At 51.2% G+C, this 22,192-nt stretch overlaps 1 protein-coding gene across 1 annotated transcript in view; it reads right to left on the bottom strand.

Annotated features, from left to right (window-relative positions):
- The window catches only part of EVC (EvC ciliary complex subunit 1), a 436,134-nt gene that overhangs the window by 200,893 nt on the left and 213,049 nt on the right, over nt 1–22,192 (bottom strand). The window contains exon 11 of the mRNA XM_069203012.1: nt 22,046–22,144. Within this exon, the coding sequence (XP_069059113.1) occupies nt 22,046–22,144 (99 nt within the window). The remainder of the gene's footprint in view (nt 1–22,045; nt 22,145–22,192) is intronic.

Raw genomic sequence — 22,192 nt, 5'->3', positions numbered from 1 at the left:
TCAACCGCGGTATTCCATTGGCGGTACACACCTCCGCGCTCAAAATACACACTCTGACAAAACACAGCCACATTGGACAATTCGAAATACACACACCTGATACACATACACACACCACTCCCACACACCCAATACAATACAAAACACACACCCACATCACCCGCAAACCCCTACGACCAAGATTCACGAACGAAGGCCAGAGAGAGACACCACCATCAACAAACTAGCATCCACAGGCACACAACACCATCACCCACACAACTTCCACGCACCTCACACAACACACCACTACATATCACCACACTTATCACCACACACTCCACCCCACACATCACCTACACCACCCCATGGCACGGCAAAGACACCCCAGGTTCTCGGAGGAGGAGCTCAGGGTAATGGTGGAGAAAATCGTCCGGGTAGAGCCACAGCTATTTGGAGCACAGGTGCAGCACACCTCAATTGCAAGGAAGATGGAGCTATGGCGAAGAATAGTCGACAGGGTCAACGCAGTGGGACAACACCCAAGAAATCGGGAGGACATCAGGAAAAGGTGGAACGACCTACGGGGGAAGGTGCGTTCCGTGGTCTCAAGACACCACCTGGCGGTTCAGCGGACTGGCGGCGGACCCCCACTTCCTCCCCCACAACTAACAACATGGGAGGAGCAGGTCTTGGCGATTCTGCATCCTGAGGGCCTCGCAGGAGTTGGTGGAGGAATGGACTCTGGTAAGTCAAATCTTAACTATTACATCCCCCACCCTACCTGCATGCTATCACATACCCCCACCCTCGCCCTCACCCCATCACTCCAACTCCTCACAAATGTACCAATATCACAAACTACACATCCCAACACCAAGCCCTGCATGCAACAACAACGCATGGACACCCATCACTAAAGCATGCCCGCTGCATATACCCATACCCCCCCTAAACCATCATCACACAAGCTCCCACACAGGAATGCCAGCACTGGGGTACATGGTCACCCACTATTGCACACCATTACACACACAGATGCAATAATCATGCCTTTACACCCCTGCAGGACCACTACCCAACGTCACCAGACAGGAGGGTCCAGACATGTCCACTCCACCCACAGAAGAGGCCCAGAGTAATGACAGCACCTCTGTCCAACTGGATCTAGATGACCAGCCCGGACCATCGTGGGCCTCGGGACAGTCGGTTCCCCTCACACTGGCACAGACCACCACAGACCTTCCCCCCTCTGAAAACACCAGCACAGCACCCACCCAGCGGGCCCATACCTCTGTCCCCAGGACACGTCAATCAGCTGTGTGTCCACCACTACAGCGAACCCAGGATAACCCACCACCCCAACAACAACAGGGACCTGGGGGCAGTGGCAGTGGACACATGGTCCAGGGGACGGAGGCACAGGAACACAGGGGAACTGGGAGGGCTGCCGTGCGACAGGGTGCGGACAGGCCAAGGGAACCCACTCTCCACGAGGCCTTCTCCTCCACCATGGGAGCATACTACCACTCCCAGGAGACAATGGCAACCGTCCTGGCCAAGTTTCAGGAGACCCAGCACATGCAGGAGGAACATTATCTGGGCCTCAGGGAGGAACTCAGAACCATCAGCTCCACCCTGGGCACCATCGTAGGGGTGCTGAAGGAAGTACTAAACACCAGGAGGGACACTGTGGCACTCCAAGGGGACCCTGACATTAGCATGGACGATGAACTGCCCACCACCTCCGCCGGCGCTAGTGGACAGGGCGCCCCACCACAGGACCACCACACCAGCACCCCACCCCCTGCAGAGTGAGAACCACCCCGCAAACAGTTCCTGAGATCCAGGAACCCCGCCAAGAAATGAGACCACCCTGATTGTCATCCCACTGTCCCACTTTGTCACCCTGTCCATATTTAAACTGCCCCAGCTCCACTTCCTATGCCCATATGGGCAATGCACCTGTGAGACTAATAGACTGGACTCTGCCATGGACACTCCTCCACCATCAACCCTCACCATTTAACTTCCCCATCCAATTATTTTGCATTTAAATAAACACACCTAAAGCACAAAATGATCTGGAGTCTGTCTGTGATTTCGAAATAGCGTATTTGCAATTACAGTGACAAAACGTTCTTGAAATAGTAATGTCAACATACCTACGTCACACAGCTCTAGTCCATGAGGAATCTAAGCAGATGACACACAGTGGGACCCACACCTGTGAAACCGTAAGGGAAAGTGACAACTCAGTGACCATACACTGGGTGAAAACGACAGACAGGATAGAGGTAGTAGTGTAAAAGTACATGTAGTAGGCAGGAATGTATTCTCACCTGTGTTTCACTGGAAATATTGCTGGATCACTGAGTCCCTGTTCTGCATGTCTTCTTCCTCTGCTTCCTCCTCATCACTGTCCACAGGCTCCACAGCTGCCACAACACCGCCATCTGGACCATCCTCCTGCAGAAAAGGCACCTGGCGTTGCAAAGCCAAGTTGTGAAGCATACAGCAGGCCACGATGATCTGGCACACCTTCTTTGGTGAGTAGAATAGGGATCCACCTGTCCTATGCAGGCACCTGAACCTGGCCTTCAGGAGGCCGAAGGTCCGCTCGATCACCCTCCTAGTTTACCCATGGGCCTCATTGTAGCGTTCCTCTGCCCTTGTCCTGGGATTCCTCACTGGGGTCAGTAGCCATGACAGGTTGGGGTAACCAGAGTCACCTGCAAATGGCGAGGGACAACTGTTAGACACACACTAACTCTTAGGGACAACCCCAGACAACCCTTCCCACTGTCTTGCTTCCAGGGGCTCACCTAATAGCCACACACGGTGCCTCTGGAGTTGACCCATCACATAAGGGATGCTTCTATTCCGCAGGATGTAGGCGTCATGCACTGAGCCAGGGAACATGGCATTCACATGGGAGATGTACTGGTCTGCCAAACATACCATCTGTACATTCATGGAATGATAACTCTTCTGGTTTCTGTACACCTGTTCACTCCTGTGGGGGGGAACAAGGCCAAATGTGTCCAATCAATTGCACCTATGATGTTGGGGATATGTCCAAGGGCATAGAAGTCACCTTTCACTGTAGGCAAATCCTCCACCTGAGGGAAAACGATGTAGCTCCGCATGTGTTTCAGCAGGGCAGACAACACTCTGGACAATACGTTGGAAAACATAGGCTGGGACATCCCTGATGCTATGGCCACTGTTGTTTGAAAAGACCTACTTGCAAGGAAATGGAGTACTGACAGCACCTGCACTTGAGGGGGGATTCCTGTGGGATGGTGGATTGCTGACATCAGGTCTGGCTCCAACTGGGTACACAGTTCCTGGATTGTGGCATGGTCAAACCTGTAGGTGATTATCAAATGTCGCTCCTCCATTGTCGACAGGTCCACCAGCGGTCGGTACACCGGAGGATTCCGCCATCTCCTCACATGTCCCAGCGGACGGTGCCTAAGAAGGACAACAGCGACCACAGAGTCAATCAACTCAGAGGTACGTACCCACAGTTTACACAGAACACCAATCTTACACAAAATGTGGCCTGTATGTGTGTTGAGACTAGGCCTAGGTATGTGTGACGCAGTTGGAAATTAGGCCATGTGGGCCCCTGAAATGGCGGCTGCCTGACCCCTAAAGTGGGACAATGGGATATGAGGTAACTGCGCTGGCGTACACCGTCGCGGTAGGCGGTCGAATACCGTGGTGCAATGCTGCATTGGTTAACATTGGACCCTATGGGTCCCAGGAGCCAATGACGATGTACGCAGGCGGAGATGGTACGCACCGCCGCAGACGTGACCGCCATTTTCTATCACGTCAATCACTCGATACCTGATCTTCGACAGGAGAGGACCTACACTGCAAGTGCTGCTGTGACCTTGGTCTGGAAGAGACAATGGCTCGTGCATCTGGGGAAAGGGCCCCTGCCTTCACATCGGAGGAGTTGGAGAAGCTCGTCGATGGGGTCCTCCCCCAGTAAACGCTACTCTACGGTCCTCCAGACAAACAGGTAAGTACACAGGGAGCATGTTGTATGGGCTATGCCTGTGTGGAGAGGGCTGGATGTAAGAAGGAAGGGGGCAGAGTTCTGCGTGCATGAAAGACGGTGGGTGCATGTGCCACATGGCAATGGTAGGGATGGGGGCCACTCACTTTGACAGTGCAGTTGGTAATTACTTCTCTTCTTTCCCTGTACATTTCATATAGGTCAGCGCCCACCAGAAGAAAGATATTTGGCGTGCCATCGCCAAGGACGTCCGGATCCTGGGGGTCTACCACAGACGGAGCACCCACTGCCGGAAAAGATGGGAGGACATTCGCCACTGGAGCAAGAAGACGGCGGAGGCTCAGCTGGGGATGGCCTCCCAACGTGGGAGGGGTGCCAGTCGAACCATGACCTCCCTGATGTTCAGGATCCTGACGGTGGCCTACCCGGAGTTGGATGGGCGCGTGAGGGCATCACAGCAGACCCAAGGGGGTGAGTACACTATCATTCAGCTGACCTTGCGCGCAGTGGAGTTGTCTGGGTGGGGGAGGAGGGCTGTGGGTTTCCCTAGGCCAGAGCGAGTTCCGTAGGCTAGGCCCCTCCGTAAGGCATGGCTCTGTGGCCCCCCACCCCACCTCTGTAGAGTGCCAAGTACAGCTATTCATGCTCTTGTGTCATCTATGTGTGCAGGTGTCGTCCATAGCCTTGTAGGCCATTTCCCAGGAATTGCACTGTAGAGCCCAAGAGCGCGGCGTAGTGCAGGGGGCTTCTGTGTCTGTCTTGTCCGCCAACGGTAGCGGTAAGCCATGCACTCAACATGTCTTTCTTCTGTCCCCCCCCCCCTTTTTGTGGTCTCCCTGTTCTTGTGTGCATTAGCATCATCAGGCGGAGGAGCAGTGGCACCGGAGCACGAGGGAGCTGCATCCCACATGGCCATGGAGAGCCACACTTCGGACTCAGAATTCACCAGTGGGACGGAGGGCGAGGGGAGCTCCACGGCGGGGACAGGAGCTGACACCAGCGTCATGGACTCGTCCTCTGATGGGAGCTCCCTTGTGGTGGCGGCAACATCTGTGCCCCCTGCATCTACAGGTACAGCCGCCACCCCCCCTACCAGCACCGCCCTCCCAGCAGCCCCTCAGCCTTCGCCCCGTGCCCGCTCACCCAGGAGGGTGGGCATCACCTTCGCCCCAGGCACCTCAGGCCCTGCCCCAGTCACCCCTGCTGCCCTCAGTGAGGAGGCCATTGACCTCCTCAGGTCCCTCACTGTTGGGCAGTCTACCATTTTGAATGCCATCCAGGGTGTAGAAAGGCAGTTGCAGCAAACCAATGCATTCCTGGAGGGCATTCATTCTGGTCAGGCGGCCCTTCACCGAGCCTTTCAAACTCTGGCCTCAGCACTGATGGCAGCCATTGTCCCTGTGTCTAGCCTCCCCCCTCCAACTTCCTCCACCCAGACCCAATCCCATGTACCTCTGCCTATCCCAAGCATACCATCAGACCTGCCTGCACACACCTCACCACACAAGGGAAGCTCAGGCAAACATAAGCACCACACATCCCACAGGCACTCACGCAAGCATCACACACATGCAGACACACCAACATCCACTGCCTCCATTGTGTCCCCCTCCTCGTCGTCTCCCTCCTCCCTCCCAGTCTCGTCTACACACACACCTGCATGCACTACCTCTACAGCCACTACGTCCCTCACCAGCACACCCACCAGCACACCCCGCTCACGTGCAGTCACCACCCCCACTACCATTCACACGTCCCCTGTGTCCTCTCCCAGTGTGTCTGTGACGCCCCCTCCCAAGATACACAAACGCAGGCACACACCCACCCAACAGCCATCCACCTCACAACAGCCTCCAGCGCATGCACTTGCACCCAAAGTCACCAAACGTACACCTCCTACTACCACCACCTCTTCCTCCACTCCTAAACCCCCTCCAGCTACCCGTCCCAGTGTGTCCAAAAAACTTTTCCTGTCCAGCCTTGACCTTTTTCCCACACCTCCCCCACCCCGTCCATCTCATAGGTCCCGTACTAGCACCTCAGCCACAACATCTCCGGGACCAGTGGTGCCTGTAGTCACAGGTATGTGGAGTGCACCGTCCACCAGGACAGCCAGTGTGTCACGGAGCCACAGCACAGCCAGTCCCCCCCCCCTGTGAAGCACCAGAAGTTGGCCAGTGCCCGGCGGGAAACTGGGAAGACACCAGCCACCCAAGCCGCTCCCAGGGGTCCCGGTGGGAGTGTGGACTCAGCTGTGACACCTCCCAAGGTGGGGAAGGGCCACAAGAAACCCGGCAAGTCCGGGAAGAGCAGCACGGCGGAGAAGACCGTCATCATCCCCGCTGCCCAGGAGGGCCTCGCCAGCCCCATCCCCGCTGCCCAGGAGGGCCCCGCCAGCCCCATCCTCGCTGCCCAGGAGGGCCCCGCCAGTCCAATCCCTGCTGCCCAGGAGGGCCCCGCCAGCCCCATCCACGCTGCCCAGGAGGGCCCCGCCAGCCCCATCCCCGCTGCCCAGGAGGGCCCCGCCAGCCACAGCCCAGCTGGGCCATGAAGGACCGCCAGCACAAGACCCGCTGGGCCATGAAGGACCGCCAAATAAAGCACCGCTGAACAGGGCAAGCACCGCTGAACAGTGCACCACCAAATCAAGCACCGCTGAACAGGGCAAGCATTGCTGAACAGGGCACCGCCAACTCAAGCACCGCTGAACAGGGCACCGCTAGCCCATAAGCGGCTGGGGCACTGACGCAACTGGGACCGTCACAGGGTGAGTGATGCACTGTGGGCACCAGCCACCCTCCAGAACCAGTGGAGACATGCATCCACTACCTGTGTCCTTAACAGGATGAAGCACTCGGGGCACCAGTCCCCCTCCAGAACCAGTGGAGACATGCATCCACTACCTGTGTCCTTCACAGGATGAAGCACTCTGGGCACCAGTCCCCCTCCAGAACCAGTGGAGACATGCATCCACTACCTCTGTCCTTCACAGGATGAAGCACTCTTGGCACCAGTCCCCCTCCAGAAACAGTGTAGAATGTTATCCACTTGAGAGACTGTGGCTTTGCACTCCCCAGGATACAGCAGTGGGCAACCCACCCACTTGAGAGACTGTGGCTTTGCACTCCCCAGGATACAGCAGTGGGCAAGCCACCCACTGTAGAGACTTGAGAGACTGTGGCTTTGGACTCCCCAGGATACAGCAGTGGGCAACCCACCCACTGGAGAGACTTGAGAGACTGTGGCTTTGCACTCCCCAGGATACAGCAGTGGGCAACCCACCCACTGCATAGACTTGAGAGACTGGGGCTTTGCACTCTCCAGGATACATCAATGGGCATGGAGCCCCCTCGTGGATCTGGCGTCGTGCACTCATCCGGCTGAGGTGCCCCCCCTTCCCTTCCCCCTGAGGTGCCTGTTGTATTTCTATCTGATGCCCCTGCAGTGTTCTCTCTGTTTTGATCTGGTATCGAGTGTGGGCCTCGCCCATGCATTTTGGGCCCAGTGGTCCACGGACTATGAATGGTGCAATACCTGGACTACTATTGGTGTATATTTAGTTAATGGTGTATATATGTATATTTTTCCGTACTGCATTTTTATATATTACAATGATTACACTCATTTCCTTTTGTCTTTGCATTCTTCTGGGGGGGGTTGGGGGGTGTAACTATAATGTATAGACATGTATTGGTGTGTGTGTTGTAGTGGGTGAGGGTGGGGGTGGGGGTGTTGCGTGTGTGTGTCCCTGTTTTTTGCCTCCCCCTCCCCTGTGTCGTAGGTGCAGTACTCACCGTGGTCTTCGCTGCTGGCGTTGGTGCTCCTGGTACAGGAGCAGGAAGTCTATCGCAGGTAGGATTTGGAGTTCTGGGTCCATGATGTCCTCGTTGAGTGTGTAGAGGTGAGCGTTTTCCCTTCGAAATCCTTTTTCCGCTGTGTTTTTATCTGCGGTGAATCCGCCCCGGAAAAGGTGGCGGATTGGCCTGTCATAATAGTCTGGGCGGTACATTGTCTCCCGCCTGTCTGTTGGCAGTGACCGCTGCGCTGTTTGTTTGTACCGCCGTGGCAGTCTGAGTGTTAAAGTGGCTGTCTTTGTTGGCGGTTTCCGCCACGGTCGTAATTCCAACATTTTTACCACCGGCCTGTTGCCGGTCTTACCGCCGCTTTAACACCGTCCACCAGGGTTGTAATGACCACTTAAGTCTGCAGGACAATGTTTGCAATCACCAGCAATCAATAAAGCGAAATCACTGGATCCCATAAGCTTATTTATGCAGCTTTATTTAAGCATAACCGCTGCAAGTATTTTATTTATGACACTCGTGTTGCCCTAAAAATATTACAACGTGCCAATTAAGTTGTCTAGGTTTACTGCATAACTGGGTGTGGGATGGAAAGTGGTCTGTGTGAACTCAGATGTGAGGAATGGGGCCGGAGATCAGGCAGTGTGTGGTAATTATGTGACTACGGGAGGATTTTGTATTTTGTTAGGAAGTCGACCTAAAAAGATAAGAGCTCTACACATTCTCCTGTACCAGGGCCTTGCCTGCCATTGTCCTTCTGAAGCTGTCACACAAAGCTAGTGCTACTGCACATCATCACAAAACGCCAATGACTGAAATCCAACGTTAGTATCTGAATTAAATATTCATTTTCGTTGTTCGTTTCCGAATTGTCTAAAAGAAAAAAAAAGTACCACCTGTTATCCGCGACAGACGACGTAATCTTAACTATCTTTGGTGACAGGGTTGATACAAAATGTAAAGGCCCACCTCGCTTCTGGGGCTCGCGAGCTTTGTTTCAAATGTCAGCTTGCCTTTATCGCGGCCGCACGCTCCACACAGTGCGCGCTGTTATGACTTCACTGCCGGAGCAGAGAAGATAAAATCAAAAGCTAAAGCCGTGTTTACATCTCTCTTTTCACGAGCATGCTCTTCAGAGGAGCGATGACGTGGCTCGTTTTGAAGTGACACATCAAGCCTTTATTCAAAGGCCTGCATTCATAATGTCTCAGCTAGTTGTTGGGTACCTGCCAGCACTAGCAACCTCCATTTCCTTTCAGATGGTCTTAAAAAACCTCGTTTTCGTTTTGTAGGTGAATCCGTTAAGGTAACCTTTCAGATTCTCGCATTCTTGGAGTGGCATTTCACACAAAATCCTCTGCAATCATTTAATTCCGGCTGGTGTTACAGAACTGCCGGTCGGAAGCTGGGATTCTTGGTTTCTCAATCCTGCCCGAGCTGTGGAGAATTCATCAGACCCTAGGGGATTCGTTCAACTGTAAAACGGTTAAAAAAAAAAAAAAAAAAAAAAAAAAAACTGTGCTACCTAAAGAGCAATATAAAACTTCCTTTGTGCAATGTCACGTGTGACCAAGAAGGCATACTATTCAATGTATCATGGGAAAAATTATAGTGATGGGTGTCAAAAACTTTTTTCTACTATTCATATAATTTTAGAAGTTATTTATCCGCGTATCCATCGGTGTTGATGGGCGAGTGCTGCGCCAAGAATCCAATAGAATTCCTATTAAACAGCCCATAGTAAAACAGCTTCCTATGTCTGATGCATGACCTCTAAATTGAGGACGAAAAGTAGTGAAACGTAGACAAAGTACACCCTTTCCCTACGCAAAAATAACTCTAAAATAGTCTGACGTACTCGTGTTACCGTAATTTATTTGCTCTTTACATCTTCTTACTGCTCTTGTGTATCATTTGGCAAATTTGTAAAGATCTCTGATGTCGTCAATGACGTGATCTCCGAAATAAAAACATTCAAATAAATAAAAAGCTGGTAGTCCGTCTTCCCTTAAAGTTCTTGTGCAGGACTTCCCTTCCAAAAACTCTATTTGATATTATGTTTTTTTTTTTTTTTTACAAATGAAAAGACAGAAAAACAGCATGTCAAAGAACAACTGTTGCAGCAAATAATACAACCACATGCTTGTGGAATAACATGCCAGAACACCGAAAAACGTAAAAAGGCTGCAAAATTGCTGTGTGTTTCTCAAATGAAACGTTTAATTCATTATTTGCACCTATTTTGGAATTTATAATTCTCATGAAAATGTAAGATTTCAAATATCTGCCTCTGTTTAGTTATGTTTTATGCTGAGCACCCAGCAGGACTGCTAAGACACAGCAGTGTTAAACATTGGATCAAAATAACAGAGTTAGACAGTGAACGTGGCACACAGAACATAAATTAAATTAAAAGCGGATGGTAAGTATACACAATGGACTTTTAGCATAAACAATTCATATGCTGCGTAGATTAAGGAATGCAATTTACAAAGTTTAAGATGAAAGAATTCTCTTCAGGTTCTTCAGTTTTTTAGGGTCGACCCTATGCGTGCATGCGCTAGACCAGTGGTTCCCAACCTTTTGACCTCTGTGGACCCCCACTTTATCATTACTGGAACCCGGGGAGCCCCAATTAATCATTACTGGAATTTGGGGACCCCTCACTGAGTCAATATTGAAAGCTAGGGACCAAGGGGGTCATTCTGACCTTGGCGGACGGCGGATGCCGTCCGCCCAGGTACCGCTGTCAGAACACCGCACCGCGGTCGAAAGACCGCAGCGGTGATTCTGACATTTGCCCTGTGCTGGCGGGCGGCCGCCAAAAGACCGCCCGCCAGCCCAGGGCAAATCAACCTTCCCACTAGGATGCCGGCTCAGAATTGAGCCGGCGGAGTGGGAAGGTGCGACGGGTGCAGTTGCACCCGTCGCGTATTTCAGTGTCTGCTGGGCAGACACTGAAATACTTTTTGGGGCCCTCTTACCGGGGCCCCTGCCGTGCCCATGCCATTGGCATGGGCACGGCAGGGGCCCCCAGGGGCCCCGCGGCACCCCCTACCGCCATCCTGTTCATGGCGGGAGAGCCGCCATGAACAGGATGGCGGTAGGGGGTGTCAGAATCCCCATGGCGCCATGGAGGATTCAGACGGGCAGCGGAAAGTCGGCGGTACACAATGTAGGAAGTTGGCTCTGTATGTGCTATTTCAAAGTAAGGAATAGCATGCACAGAGTCCAAGGGTTCCCCTTAGAGGTAAAATAGTGGTAAAAATAGATAATACTAATGCTCTATTTTGTGGTAGTGTGGTCGAGCAGTAGGCTTATCCAAGGAGTAGTGTTAAGCATTTGTTGTACATACACATAGACAATAAATGAGGTACACACACTCAGAGACAAATCCAGCCAATAGGTTTTTATATAGAAAAATATCTTTTCTTAGTTTATTTTAAGAACCACAGGTTCAAATTCTACATGTAATATCTCATTCGAAAGGTATTGCAGGTAAGTACTTTAGGAACTTCAAATCATCAAAATTGCATGTATACTTTTCAAGTTATTCACAAATAGCTGTTTTAAAAGTGGACACTTAGTGCAATTTTCACAGTTCCTAGGGGAGGTAAGTATTTGTTAGATTAACCAGGTAAGTAAGACACTTACAGGGCTCAGTTCTTGGTCCAAGGTAGCCCACCGTTGGGGGTTCAGAGCAACCCCAAAGTCACCACACCAGCAGCTCAGGGCCGGTCAGGTGCAGAGTTCAAAGTGGTGCCCAAAACACATAGGCTAGAATGGAGAGAAGGGGGTGCCCCGGTTCCGGTCTGCTTGCAGGTAAGTACCCGCGTCTTCGGAGGGCAGACCAGGGGGGTTTTGTAGGGCACCGGGGGGGACACAAGTCCACACAGAAATTTCACCCTCAGCGGCGCGGGGGCGGCCGGGTGCAGTGTAGAAACAAGCGTCGGGTTCGCAATGTTAGTCTATGAGAGATCTCGGGATCTCTTCAGCGCTGCAGGCAGGCAAGGGGGGGGGTTCCTCGGGGAAACCTCCACTTGGGCAAGGGAGAGGGACTCCTGGGGGTCACTTCTCCAGTGAAAGTCCGGTCCTTCAGGTCCTGGGGGCTGCGGGTGCAGGGTCTCTCCCAGGTGTCGGGACTTTAGGTTCAAAGAGTCGCGGTCAGGGGAAGCCTCGGGATTCCCTCTGCAGGCGGCGCTGTGGGGGCTCAGGGGGGACAGGTTTTGGTACTCACAGTATCAGAGTAGTCCTGGGGTCCCTCCTGAGGTGTTGGATCGCCACCAGCCGAGTCGGGGTCGCCGGGTGCAGTGTTGCAAGTCTCACGCTTCTTGCGGGGAGCTTGCAGGGATCTTTAAAGCTGCTGGAAACAAAGTTGCAGCTTTTCTTGGAGCAGGTCCGCTGTCCTCGGGAGTTTCTTGTCTTTTCGAAGCAGGGGCAGTCCTCAGAGGATGTCGAGGTCGCTGGTCCCTTCGGAAGGCGTCGCTGGAGCAGGATCTTTGGAAGGCAGGAGACAGGCCGGTGAGTTTCTGGAGCCAAGGCAGTTGTCGTCTTCTGGTCTTCCTCTGCAGGGGTTTTTCAGCTAGGCAGTCCTTCTTCTTGTAGTTGCAGGAATCTAATTTTCTAGGGTTCAGGGTAGCCCTTAAATACTAAATTTAAGGGCGTGTTTAGGTCTGGGGGGTTAGTAGCCAATGGCTACTAGCCCTGAGGGTGGGTACACCCTCTTTGTGCCTCCTCCCAAGGGGAGGGGGTCACAATCCTAACCCTATTGGGGGAATCCTCCATCTGCAAGATGGAGGATTTCTAAAAGTTAGAGTCACCTCAGCTCAGGACACCTTAGGGGCTGTCCTGACTGGCCAGTGACTCCTCCTTGTTTTTCTCATTATTTTCTCCGGCCTTGCCGCCAAAAGTGGGGCCTGGCCGGAGGGGGCGGGCAACTCCACTAGCTGGAGTGTCCTGCTGGGTGGCACAAAGGAGGTGAGCCTTTGAGGCTCACCGCCAGGTGTGACAACTCCTGCCTGGGGGAGGTGTTAGCATCTCCACCCAGTGCAGGCTTTGTTACTGGCCTCAGAGTGACAAAGGCACTCTCCCCATGGGGCCAGCAACATGTCTCGGTTTGTGGCAGGCTGCTAAAACTAGTCAGCCTACACAGATAGTCGGTTAAGTTTCAGGGGGCACCTCTAAGGTGCCCTCTGTGGTGTATTTTACAATAAAATGTACACTGGCATCAGTGTGCATTTATTGTGCTGAGAAGTTTGATACCAAACTTCCCAGTTTTCAGTGTAGCCATTATGGTGCTGTGGAGTTCGTGTTTGACAGACTCCCAGACCATATACTCTTATGGCTACCCTGCACTTACAATGTCTAAGGTTTTGTTTAGACACTGTAGGGGTACCATGCTCATGCACTGGTGCCCTCACCTATGGTATAGTGCACCCTGCCTTAGGGCTGTAAGGCCTGCTAGAGGGGTGTCTTACCTATACTGCATAGGCAGTGAGAGGCTGGCATGGCACCCTGAGGGGAGTGCCATGTCGACTTACTCGTTTTGTTCTCACTAGCACACACAAGCTGGCAAGCAGTGTGTCTGTGCTGAGTGAGAGGTCTCTAGGGTGGCATAAGACATGCTGCAGCCTTTAGAGACCTTCCTTGGCATCAGGGCCCTTGGTACTAGCAGTACCAGTTACAAGGGACTTATCTGGATGCCAGGGTCTGCCAATTGTGGATACAAAAGTACAGGTTAGGGAAAGAACACTGGTGCTGGGGCCTGGTTAGCAGGCCTCAGCACACTTTCAATTGTAAACATAGCATCAGCAAAGGCAAAAAGTCAGGGGGCAACCATGCCAAGGAGGCATTTCCTTACACAACCCCCCCCCCAAACGAAAGAGGATGAGACTAACCTTTCCCAAGAGAGTCTTCATTCTCTAAGTGGAAGAACCTGGAAAGGCCATCTGCATTGGCATGGGCAGTCCCAGGTCTGTGTTCCACTATAAAGTCCATTCCCTGTAGGGAGATGGACCACCTCAACAGTTTAGGATTTTCACCTTTCATTTGCATCAGCCATTTGAGAGGTCTGTGGTCAGTTTGAACTAGGAAGTGAGTCCCAAAGAGGTATGGTCTCAGCTTCTTCAGGGACCAAACCACAGCAAAGGCCTCCCTCTCAATGGCACTCCAACGCTGCTCCCTGGGGAGTAACCTCCTGCTAATGAAAGCAACAGGCTGGTCAAGGCCATCATCATTTGTTTGGGACAAAACTGCCCCTATCCCATGTTCAGAGGCATCAGTCTGCACAATGAACTGCTTAGAATAATCTGGAGCTTTGAGAACTGGTGCTGAGCACATTGCCTGTTTCAGGGTGTCAAAGGCCTGTTGGCAGTCCACAGTCCAGTTCACTTTCTGGGGCATTTTCTTGGAGGTGAGTTCAGTGAGGGCTGTCACAATGGATCCATATCCCTTCACAAACCTCCTGTAATACCCAGTCAAGCCAAGGAATGCCCTGACTTGAGTCTGGGTTTTTGGAGCTACCCAGTCCAGAATAGTCTGGATCTTGGGTTGGAGTGGCTGAACTTGGCCTCCACCTACAAGGTGTCCCAAGTAAACCACAGTTCCCTGCCCTATCTGGCATTTGGATGCCTTGATAGAGAGGCCTGCAGATTGCAGAGCCTTCAAAACCTTCCTCAGGTGGATCAGGTGATCCTGCCAGGTGGAGCTAAAGACAGCAATATCATCAAGATAAGCTGTGCTAAAGGACTCCAAGCCAGCAAGGACTTGATTCACCAACCTTTGGAAGGTGGCAGGGGCATTCTTTAAACCAAAGGGCATAACAGTAAACTGGTAATGCCCATCAGGTGTGGAGAATGCTGTCTTTTCTTTTGCTCCAGGTGCCATTTTTATTTGCCAGTACCCTGCTGTCAAGTCAAAGGTACTTAGAAATTTGGCAGCACCTAATTTATCAATGAGCTCATCAGCTCTTGGAATTGGATGGGCATCTGTCTTGGTGACAGAATTGAGCCCTCTGTAGTCCACACAAAACCTCATCTCTTTCTTTCCATCTGTGGTGTGAGGTTTGGGGACTAAGACCACTGGGCTAGCCCAGGGGCTGTCAGAGCGCTCAATTACTCCCAATTCCAGCATCTTGTGGACTTCCACCTTGATGCTTTCCTTAACATGGTCAGACTGTCTGAAGATTTTGTTCTTGACAGGCATGCTGTCTCCTGTGTCCACATCATGGGTACACAGGTGTGTCTGGCCAGGGGTTAGGGAGAAAAGCTCAGGAAACTGTTGTAGGACTCTCCTACAATCAGCCTGCTGTTGGCCAGAGAGGGTGTCTGAGTAGATCACTCCATCTACTGTGCCATCTTTTGGGTCTGATGACAGAAGATCAGGGAGAGGTTCACTCTCTGCCTCCTGATCCTCATCTGTTACCATCAACAGATTCACATCAGCCCTGTCATGGAAGAGCTTAAGGCGGTTCACATGGATCACCCTCTTGGGGCTCCTGCTTGTGCCCAGGTCCACCAGGTAGGTGACCTGACTCTTCCTCTCTAGCACTGGGTAAGGGCCACTCCATTTGTCCTGGAGTGCCCTGGGAGCCACAGGCTCCAGAACCCAGACTTTCTGCCCTGGTTGGAACTCAACCAGTGCAGCCTTTTGGTCATACCAAAACTTCTGGAGTTGTTGGCTGGCCTCAAGGTTTTTGGTTGCCTTTTCCATGTACTCTGCCATTCTAGAGCGAAGGCCAAGTACATAGTCCACTATGTCCTGTTTAGGCTCATGGAGAGGTCTCTCCCAGCCTTCTTTAACAAGGGCAAGTGGTCCCCTTACAGGATGACCAAACAGAAGTTCAAAGGGTGAGAATCCTACTCCCTTCTGTGGTACCTCCCTGTAAGCGAAAAGCAGACATGGCAGGAGGACATCCCATCTCCTTTTGAGTTTTTCTGGGAGCCCCATGATCATGCCTTTTAATGTCTTGTTGAATCTCTCAACTAAGCCATTAGTTTGTGGATGGTAGGGTGTAGTGAATTTATAAGTCACTCCACACTCATTCCACATGTGCTTTAGGTATGCTGACATGAAGTTGGTACCTCTGTCAGACACCACCTCCTTAGGGAAACCCACTCTGGTAAAGATACCAATGAGGGCCTTGGCTACTGCTGGGGCAGTAGTCGACCTAAGGGGAATAGCTTCAGGATACCTGGTAGCATGATCCACTACTACCAGGATATACATATTTCCTGAGGCTGTGGGAGGTTCTAGTGGACCAACTATGTCCACACCCACTCTTTCAAAGGGCACCCCCACCACTGGAAGTGGAATGAGGGGGGCCTTTGGATGCCCACCTGTCTTACCACTGGCTTGACAGGTGGGGCAGGAGAGGCAAAACTCCTTAACCATGGTGGACATATTGGGCCAGTAGAAGTGGTTGACTAACCTCTCCCACGTCTTGGTTTGTCCCAAATGCCCAGCAAGGGGAATGTCATGGGCCAATGTTAGGATGAACTCTCTGAACAGCTGAGGCACTACCACTCTCCTAGTGGCACCAGGTTTGGGGTCTCTGGCCTCAGTGTACAGGAGTCCATCTTCCCAATAGACCCTATGCGTTCCATTTTTCTTGCCTTTGGACTCTTCAGCAGCTTGCTGCCTAAGGCCTTCAAGAGAGGGACAGGTTTCTTGTCCCTTACACAGCTCCTCCCTTGAGGGTCCCCCTGGGCCTAAGAGCTCAACCTGATAAGGTTCAAGCTCCAAAGGCTCAGTTCCCTCAGAGGGCAGAACTTCTTCCTGAGAAGAGAGGTTCCCTTTCTTTTGCTGTGTTGCAGTTGGTTTCCCAACTGACTTTCCTTTTCTCTTGGTAGGCTGGGCCATTCTTCCAGACTCCAGCTCTACTTGTTCACCCTGTGCCTTGCACTGTGCTCTGGTTTTCACACACACCAGTTCAGGGATACCCAGCATTGCTGCATGGGTTTTTAGTTCTACCTCAGCCCATGCTGAGGACTCCAGGTCATTTCCAAGCAGACAGTCCACTGGGATATTTGAGGAGACCACCACCTGTTTCAGGCCATTGACCCCTCCCCATTCTAAAGTAACCATTGCCATGGGATGTACTTTGCTCTGATTGTCAGCGTTGGTGACTGTGTAAGTTTTTCCAGTCAGGTATTGGCCAGGGGAAACCAGTTTCTCTGTCACCATGGTGACACTGGCACCTGTATCCCTCAGGCCCTCTATTCTAGTCCCATTAATTAAGAGTTGCTGTCTGTATTTTTGCATGTTAGGCGGCCAGACAGCTAGTGTGGCTAAATCCACCCCACCCTCAGAAACTAGAGTAGCTTCAGTGTGGACCCTGATTTGCTCTGGGCACACTGTTGATCCCACTTGGAGACTAGCCATACCAGTGTTACCTGGATGGGAGTTTGGAGTGGAACCTTTCTTGGGACAGGCCTTGTCTCCAGTTTGGTGTCCATGCTGTTTACAGCTATGACACCAGGCCTTTTTGGGATCAAAGTTTTTACCCTTGTACCCATTGTTTTGTGAAGAGGCTCTGGGCCCACCCTCCTGTGCAGGTTTTTGGGGGCCTGTAGAAGACTCTTTACTATTTTTAGTTTTGGTTGTCTCATCACCCTTCCCCTGGGGAGTCTTTGTGACCCCTTTCTTTTGGTCAACCCCTGTTGAAGTCTTGGACACCCTTGTCTTGACCCAATGGTCCGCCTTCTTTCCCAATTCTTGGGGAGAAATTGGTCCTAGGTCTACCAGATGCTGATGCAGTTTATCATTGAAACAATTACTTAACAGGTGTTCTTTCACAAATAAATTGTACAGCCCATCATAATTACTTACACCACTGCCTTGAATCCAACCATCTAGTGTTTTCACTGAGTAGTCAACAAAGTCAACCCAGGTCTGGCTCGAGGATTTTTGAGCCCCCCTGAATCTAATCCTATACTCCTCAGTGGAGAATCCAAAGCCCTCAATCAGGGTACCCTTCATGAGGTCATAAGATTCTGCATCTTGTCCAGAGAGTGTGAGGAGTCTATCCCTACACTTTCCTGTGAACATTTCCCAAAGGAGAGCTCCCCAGTGAGATCTGTTCACTTTTCTGGTTACACAAGCCCTCTCAAAAGCTGTGAACCATTTGGTGATGTCATCACCATCTTCATATTTAGTTACAATCCCTTTAGGGATTTTCAACATGTCAGGAGAATCTCTGACCCTATTTATGTTGCTGCCACCATTGATGGGTCCTAGGCCCATCTCTTGTCTTTCCCTCTCTATGGCTAGGATCTGTCTTTCCAAAGCCAATCTTTTGGCCATCCTGGCTAACTGGATGTCCTCTTCACTGGGGCTATCCTTAGTGATTTCAGAGGTGTTGGTCTCTCCTGTGAGGGAACCAGCATCTCTGACTATTATTTTTGGAGTCAGGGTTTGAGGGACCCTGTTCTCCCTAGATAGGACTGGTAGGGGGGAATTGTCCTCCAAGTCACTATCCTCTTCCTCTGAGTTGCCACCCTCAGAGGGGTTGGCCTTTTCAAACTCTGCCAAAAGCTCCTGGAGCTGTATTTTGGTAGGTTTGGGGCCCATTGTTATTTTCTTTATTTTACAGAGTGACCTTAGCTCCCTCATCTTAAGATGGAGGTAAGGTGTGGTGTCGAGTTCCACCACAGTCACATCTGTGCTAGACATTTTGCTTCTAAAAGTTGGAATACTTTTTAAGAATCTACAACTGGTTCTAGAATCTAATTCAAACTTTTACAAACTTTTTAAACTCTAAAAAGAAATGCTAAACAGGATCTAACACAAGGCCCTAGCAGGTCTTTTAAGAATTTAGAAAACTTTTCAAATTGCAAAAATCAATTTCTAATGACAATTTTGGAATTTGTCGTGTGATCAGGTATTGGCTGAGTAGTCCAGCAAATGCAAAGTCTTGTACCCCACCGCTGATCCACCAATGTAGGAAGTTGGCTCTGTATGTGCTATTTCAAAGTAAGGAATAGCATGCACAGAGTCCAAGGGTTCCCCTTAGAGGTAAAATAGTGGTAAAAATAGATAATACTAATGCTCTATTTTGTGGTAGTGTGGTCGAGCAGTAGGCTTATCCAAGGAGTAGTGTTAAGCATTTGTTGTACATACACATAGACAATAAATGAGGTACACACACTCAGAGACAAATCCAGCCAATAGGTTTTTATATAGAAAAATATCTTTTCTTAGTTTATTTTAAGAACCACAGGTTCAAATTCTACATGTAATATCTCATTCGAAAGGTATTGCAGGTAAGTACTTTAGGAACTTCAAATCATCAAAATTGCATGTATACTTTTCAAGTTATTCACAAATAGCTGTTTTAAAAGTGGACACAGTGCAATTTTCACAGTTCCTAGGGGAGGTAAGTATTTGTTAGATTAACCAGGTAAGTAAGACACTTACAGGGCTCAGTTCTTGGTCCAAGGTAGCCCACCGTTGGGGGTTCAGAGCAACCCCAAAGTCACCACACCAGCAGCTCAGGGCCGGTCAGGTGCAGAGTTCAAAGTGGTGCCCAAAACACATAGGCTAGAATGGAGAGAAGGGGGTGCCCCGGTTCCGGTCTGCTTGCAGGTAAGTACCCGCGTCTTCGGAGGGCAGACCAGGGGGGTTTTGTAGGGCACCGGGGGGGACACAAGTCCACACAGAAATTTCACCCTCAGCGGCGCGGGGGCGGCCGGGTGCAGTGTAGAAACAAGCGTCGGGTTCGCAATGTTAGTCTATGAGAGATCTCGGGATCTCTTCAGCGCTGCAGGCAGGCAAGGGGGGGGGTTCCTCGGGGAAACCTCCACTTGGGCAAGGGAGAGGGACTCCTGGGGGTCACTTCTCCAGTGAAAGTCCGGTCCTTCAGGTCCTGGGGGCTGCGGGTGCAGGGTCTCTCCCAGGTGTCGGGACTTTAGGTTCAAAGAGTCGCGGTCAGGGGAAGCCTCGGGATTCCCTCTGCAGGCGGCGCTGTGGGGGCTCAGGGGGGACAGGTTTTGGTACTCACAGTATCAGAGTAGTCCTGGGGTCCCTCCTGAGGTGTTGGATCGCCACCAGCCGAGTCGGGGTCGCCGGGTGCAGTGTTGCAAGTCTCACGCTTCTTGCGGGGAGCTTGCAGGGATCTTTAAAGCTGCTGGAAACAAAGTTGCAGCTTTTCTTGGAGCAGGTCCGCTGTCCTCGGGAGTTTCTTGTCTTTTCGAAGCAGGGGCAGTCCTCAGAGGATGTCGAGGTCGCTGGTCCCTTCGGAAGGCGTCGCTGGAGCAGGATCTTTGGAAGGCAGGAGACAGGCCGGTGAGTTTCTGGAGCCAAGGCAGTTGTCGTCTTCTGGTCTTCCTCTGCAGGGGTTTTTCAGCTAGGCAGTCCTTCTTCTTGTAGTTGCAGGAATCTAATTTTCTAGGGTTCAGGGTAGCCCTTAAATACTAAATTTAAGGGCGTGTTTAGGTCTGGGGGGTTAGTAGCCAATGGCTACTAGCCCTGAGGGTGGGTACACCCTCTTTGTGCCTCCTCCCAAGGGGAGGGGGTCACAATCCTAACCCTATTGGGGGAATCCTCCATCTGCAAGATGGAGGATTTCTAAAAGTTAGAGTCACCTCAGCTCAGGACACCTTAGGGGCTGTCCTGACTGGCCAGTGACTCCTCCTTGTTTTTCTCATTATTTTCTCCGGCCTTGCCGCCAAAAGTGGGGCCTGGCCGGAGGGGGCGGGCAACTCCACTAGCTGGAGTGTCCTGCTGGGTGGCACAAAGGAGGTGAGCCTTTGAGGCTCACCGCCAGGTGTGACAACTCCTGCCTGGGGGAGGTGTTAGCATCTCCACCCAGTGCAGGCTTTGTTACTGGCCTCAGAGTGACAAAGGCACTCTCCCCATGGGGCCAGCAACATGTCTCGGTTTGTGGCAGGCTGCTAAAACTAGTCAGCCTACACAGATAGTCGGTTAAGTTTCAGGGGGCACCTCTAAGGTGCCCTCTGTGGTGTATTTTACAATAAAATGTACACTGGCATCAGTGTGCATTTATTGTGCTGAGAAGTTTGATACCAAACTTCCCAGTTTTCAGTGTAGCCATTATGGTGCTGTGGAGTTCGTGTTTGACAGACTCCCAGACCATATACTCTTATGGCTACCCTGCACTTACAATGTCTAAGGTTTTGTTTAGACACTGTAGGGGTACCATGCTCATGCACTGGTGCCCTCACCTATGGTATAGTGCACCCTGCCTTAGGGCTGTAAGGCCTGCTAGAGGGGTGTCTTACCTATACTGCATAGGCAGTGAGAGGCTGGCATGGCACCCTGAGGGGAGTGCCATGTCGACTTACTCGTTTTGTTCTCACTAGCACACACAAGCTGGCAAGCAGTGTGTCTGTGCTGAGTGAGAGGTCTCCAGGGTGGCATAAGACATGCTGCAGCCTTTAGAGACCTTCCTTGGCATCAGGGCCCTTGGTACTAGCAGTACCAGTTACAAGGGACTTATCTGGATGCCAGGGTCTGCCAATTGTGGATACAAAAGTACAGGTTAGGGAAAGAACACTGGTGCTGGGGCCTGGTTAGCAGGCCTCAGCACACTTTCAATTGTAAACATAGCATCAGCAAAGGCAAAAAGTCAGGGGGCAACCATGCCAAGGAGGCATTTCCTTACAACCGCCGACTTTCCGTTTCTGGCCGCGGCTGAACCGCCGCGGTCAGAATGCCCAGCAGTGCACCGCCAGCCTGTTGGCGGTGGTACCGCCGACCTCCGCCATGGCGGTAATTACCGCCATGGTCAGAATGACCCCCCAAATCTGTTAATATTATTTAATTTTCTAAGCAGTCGCGGACCCCCTGAGGAGGCTTCATGGACCCCCGGGGCCCCTGGACCACAGGTTGGGAACCACTGCGCTAGACCATGTGTCTCGCTTGCGAGACTCTGTTGTGTACAGTTAAGGACTTGGAGTCCACCTATCACTCACCATTTGTTGGTTTGTGAGGCACTCTTCTTAACAGCCTTCTAATACATCAATGCAGGCTTGGTATCACTTTTGTTCCTCTCTGTGGAGCAGGGACCAAGCACTGATTGATTCAACTTAATTAGTGCCCAGATGCTGTTGCCAACTTGATCAAGGTACTATTTTCATCTTTTTAACATCTAGTGCCCTGCAGACAGAAGGCTTGTGACTGGCAAAAATCTGTCTAAACCCACATAATTTTATTGATAAAATATATTTTAAAAAAATGTATGGCCATCATTAACACTCAATATTTGTTTTACCTTGCAAAGGTCAGCAATAGCTTCAGTGGTTTTGCAGTCTTCCTCTTCTTCCAGATCACACCAAATTTCCCTTTGCTTTTCCATAAGATTGTGGTAATCCTTGAATAGATACAAATGTATAGTTATTTTTGTTTTCAGTATATTTTC

This window comes from Pleurodeles waltl, chromosome 1_2, assembly GCF_031143425.1.
Source record: "Pleurodeles waltl isolate 20211129_DDA chromosome 1_2, aPleWal1.hap1.20221129, whole genome shotgun sequence".
NCBI classification, from domain to species: Eukaryota; Metazoa; Chordata; class Amphibia; order Caudata; family Salamandridae; genus Pleurodeles; species Pleurodeles waltl.
This window is presented reverse-complemented; position numbering and strand designations above follow the sequence as displayed.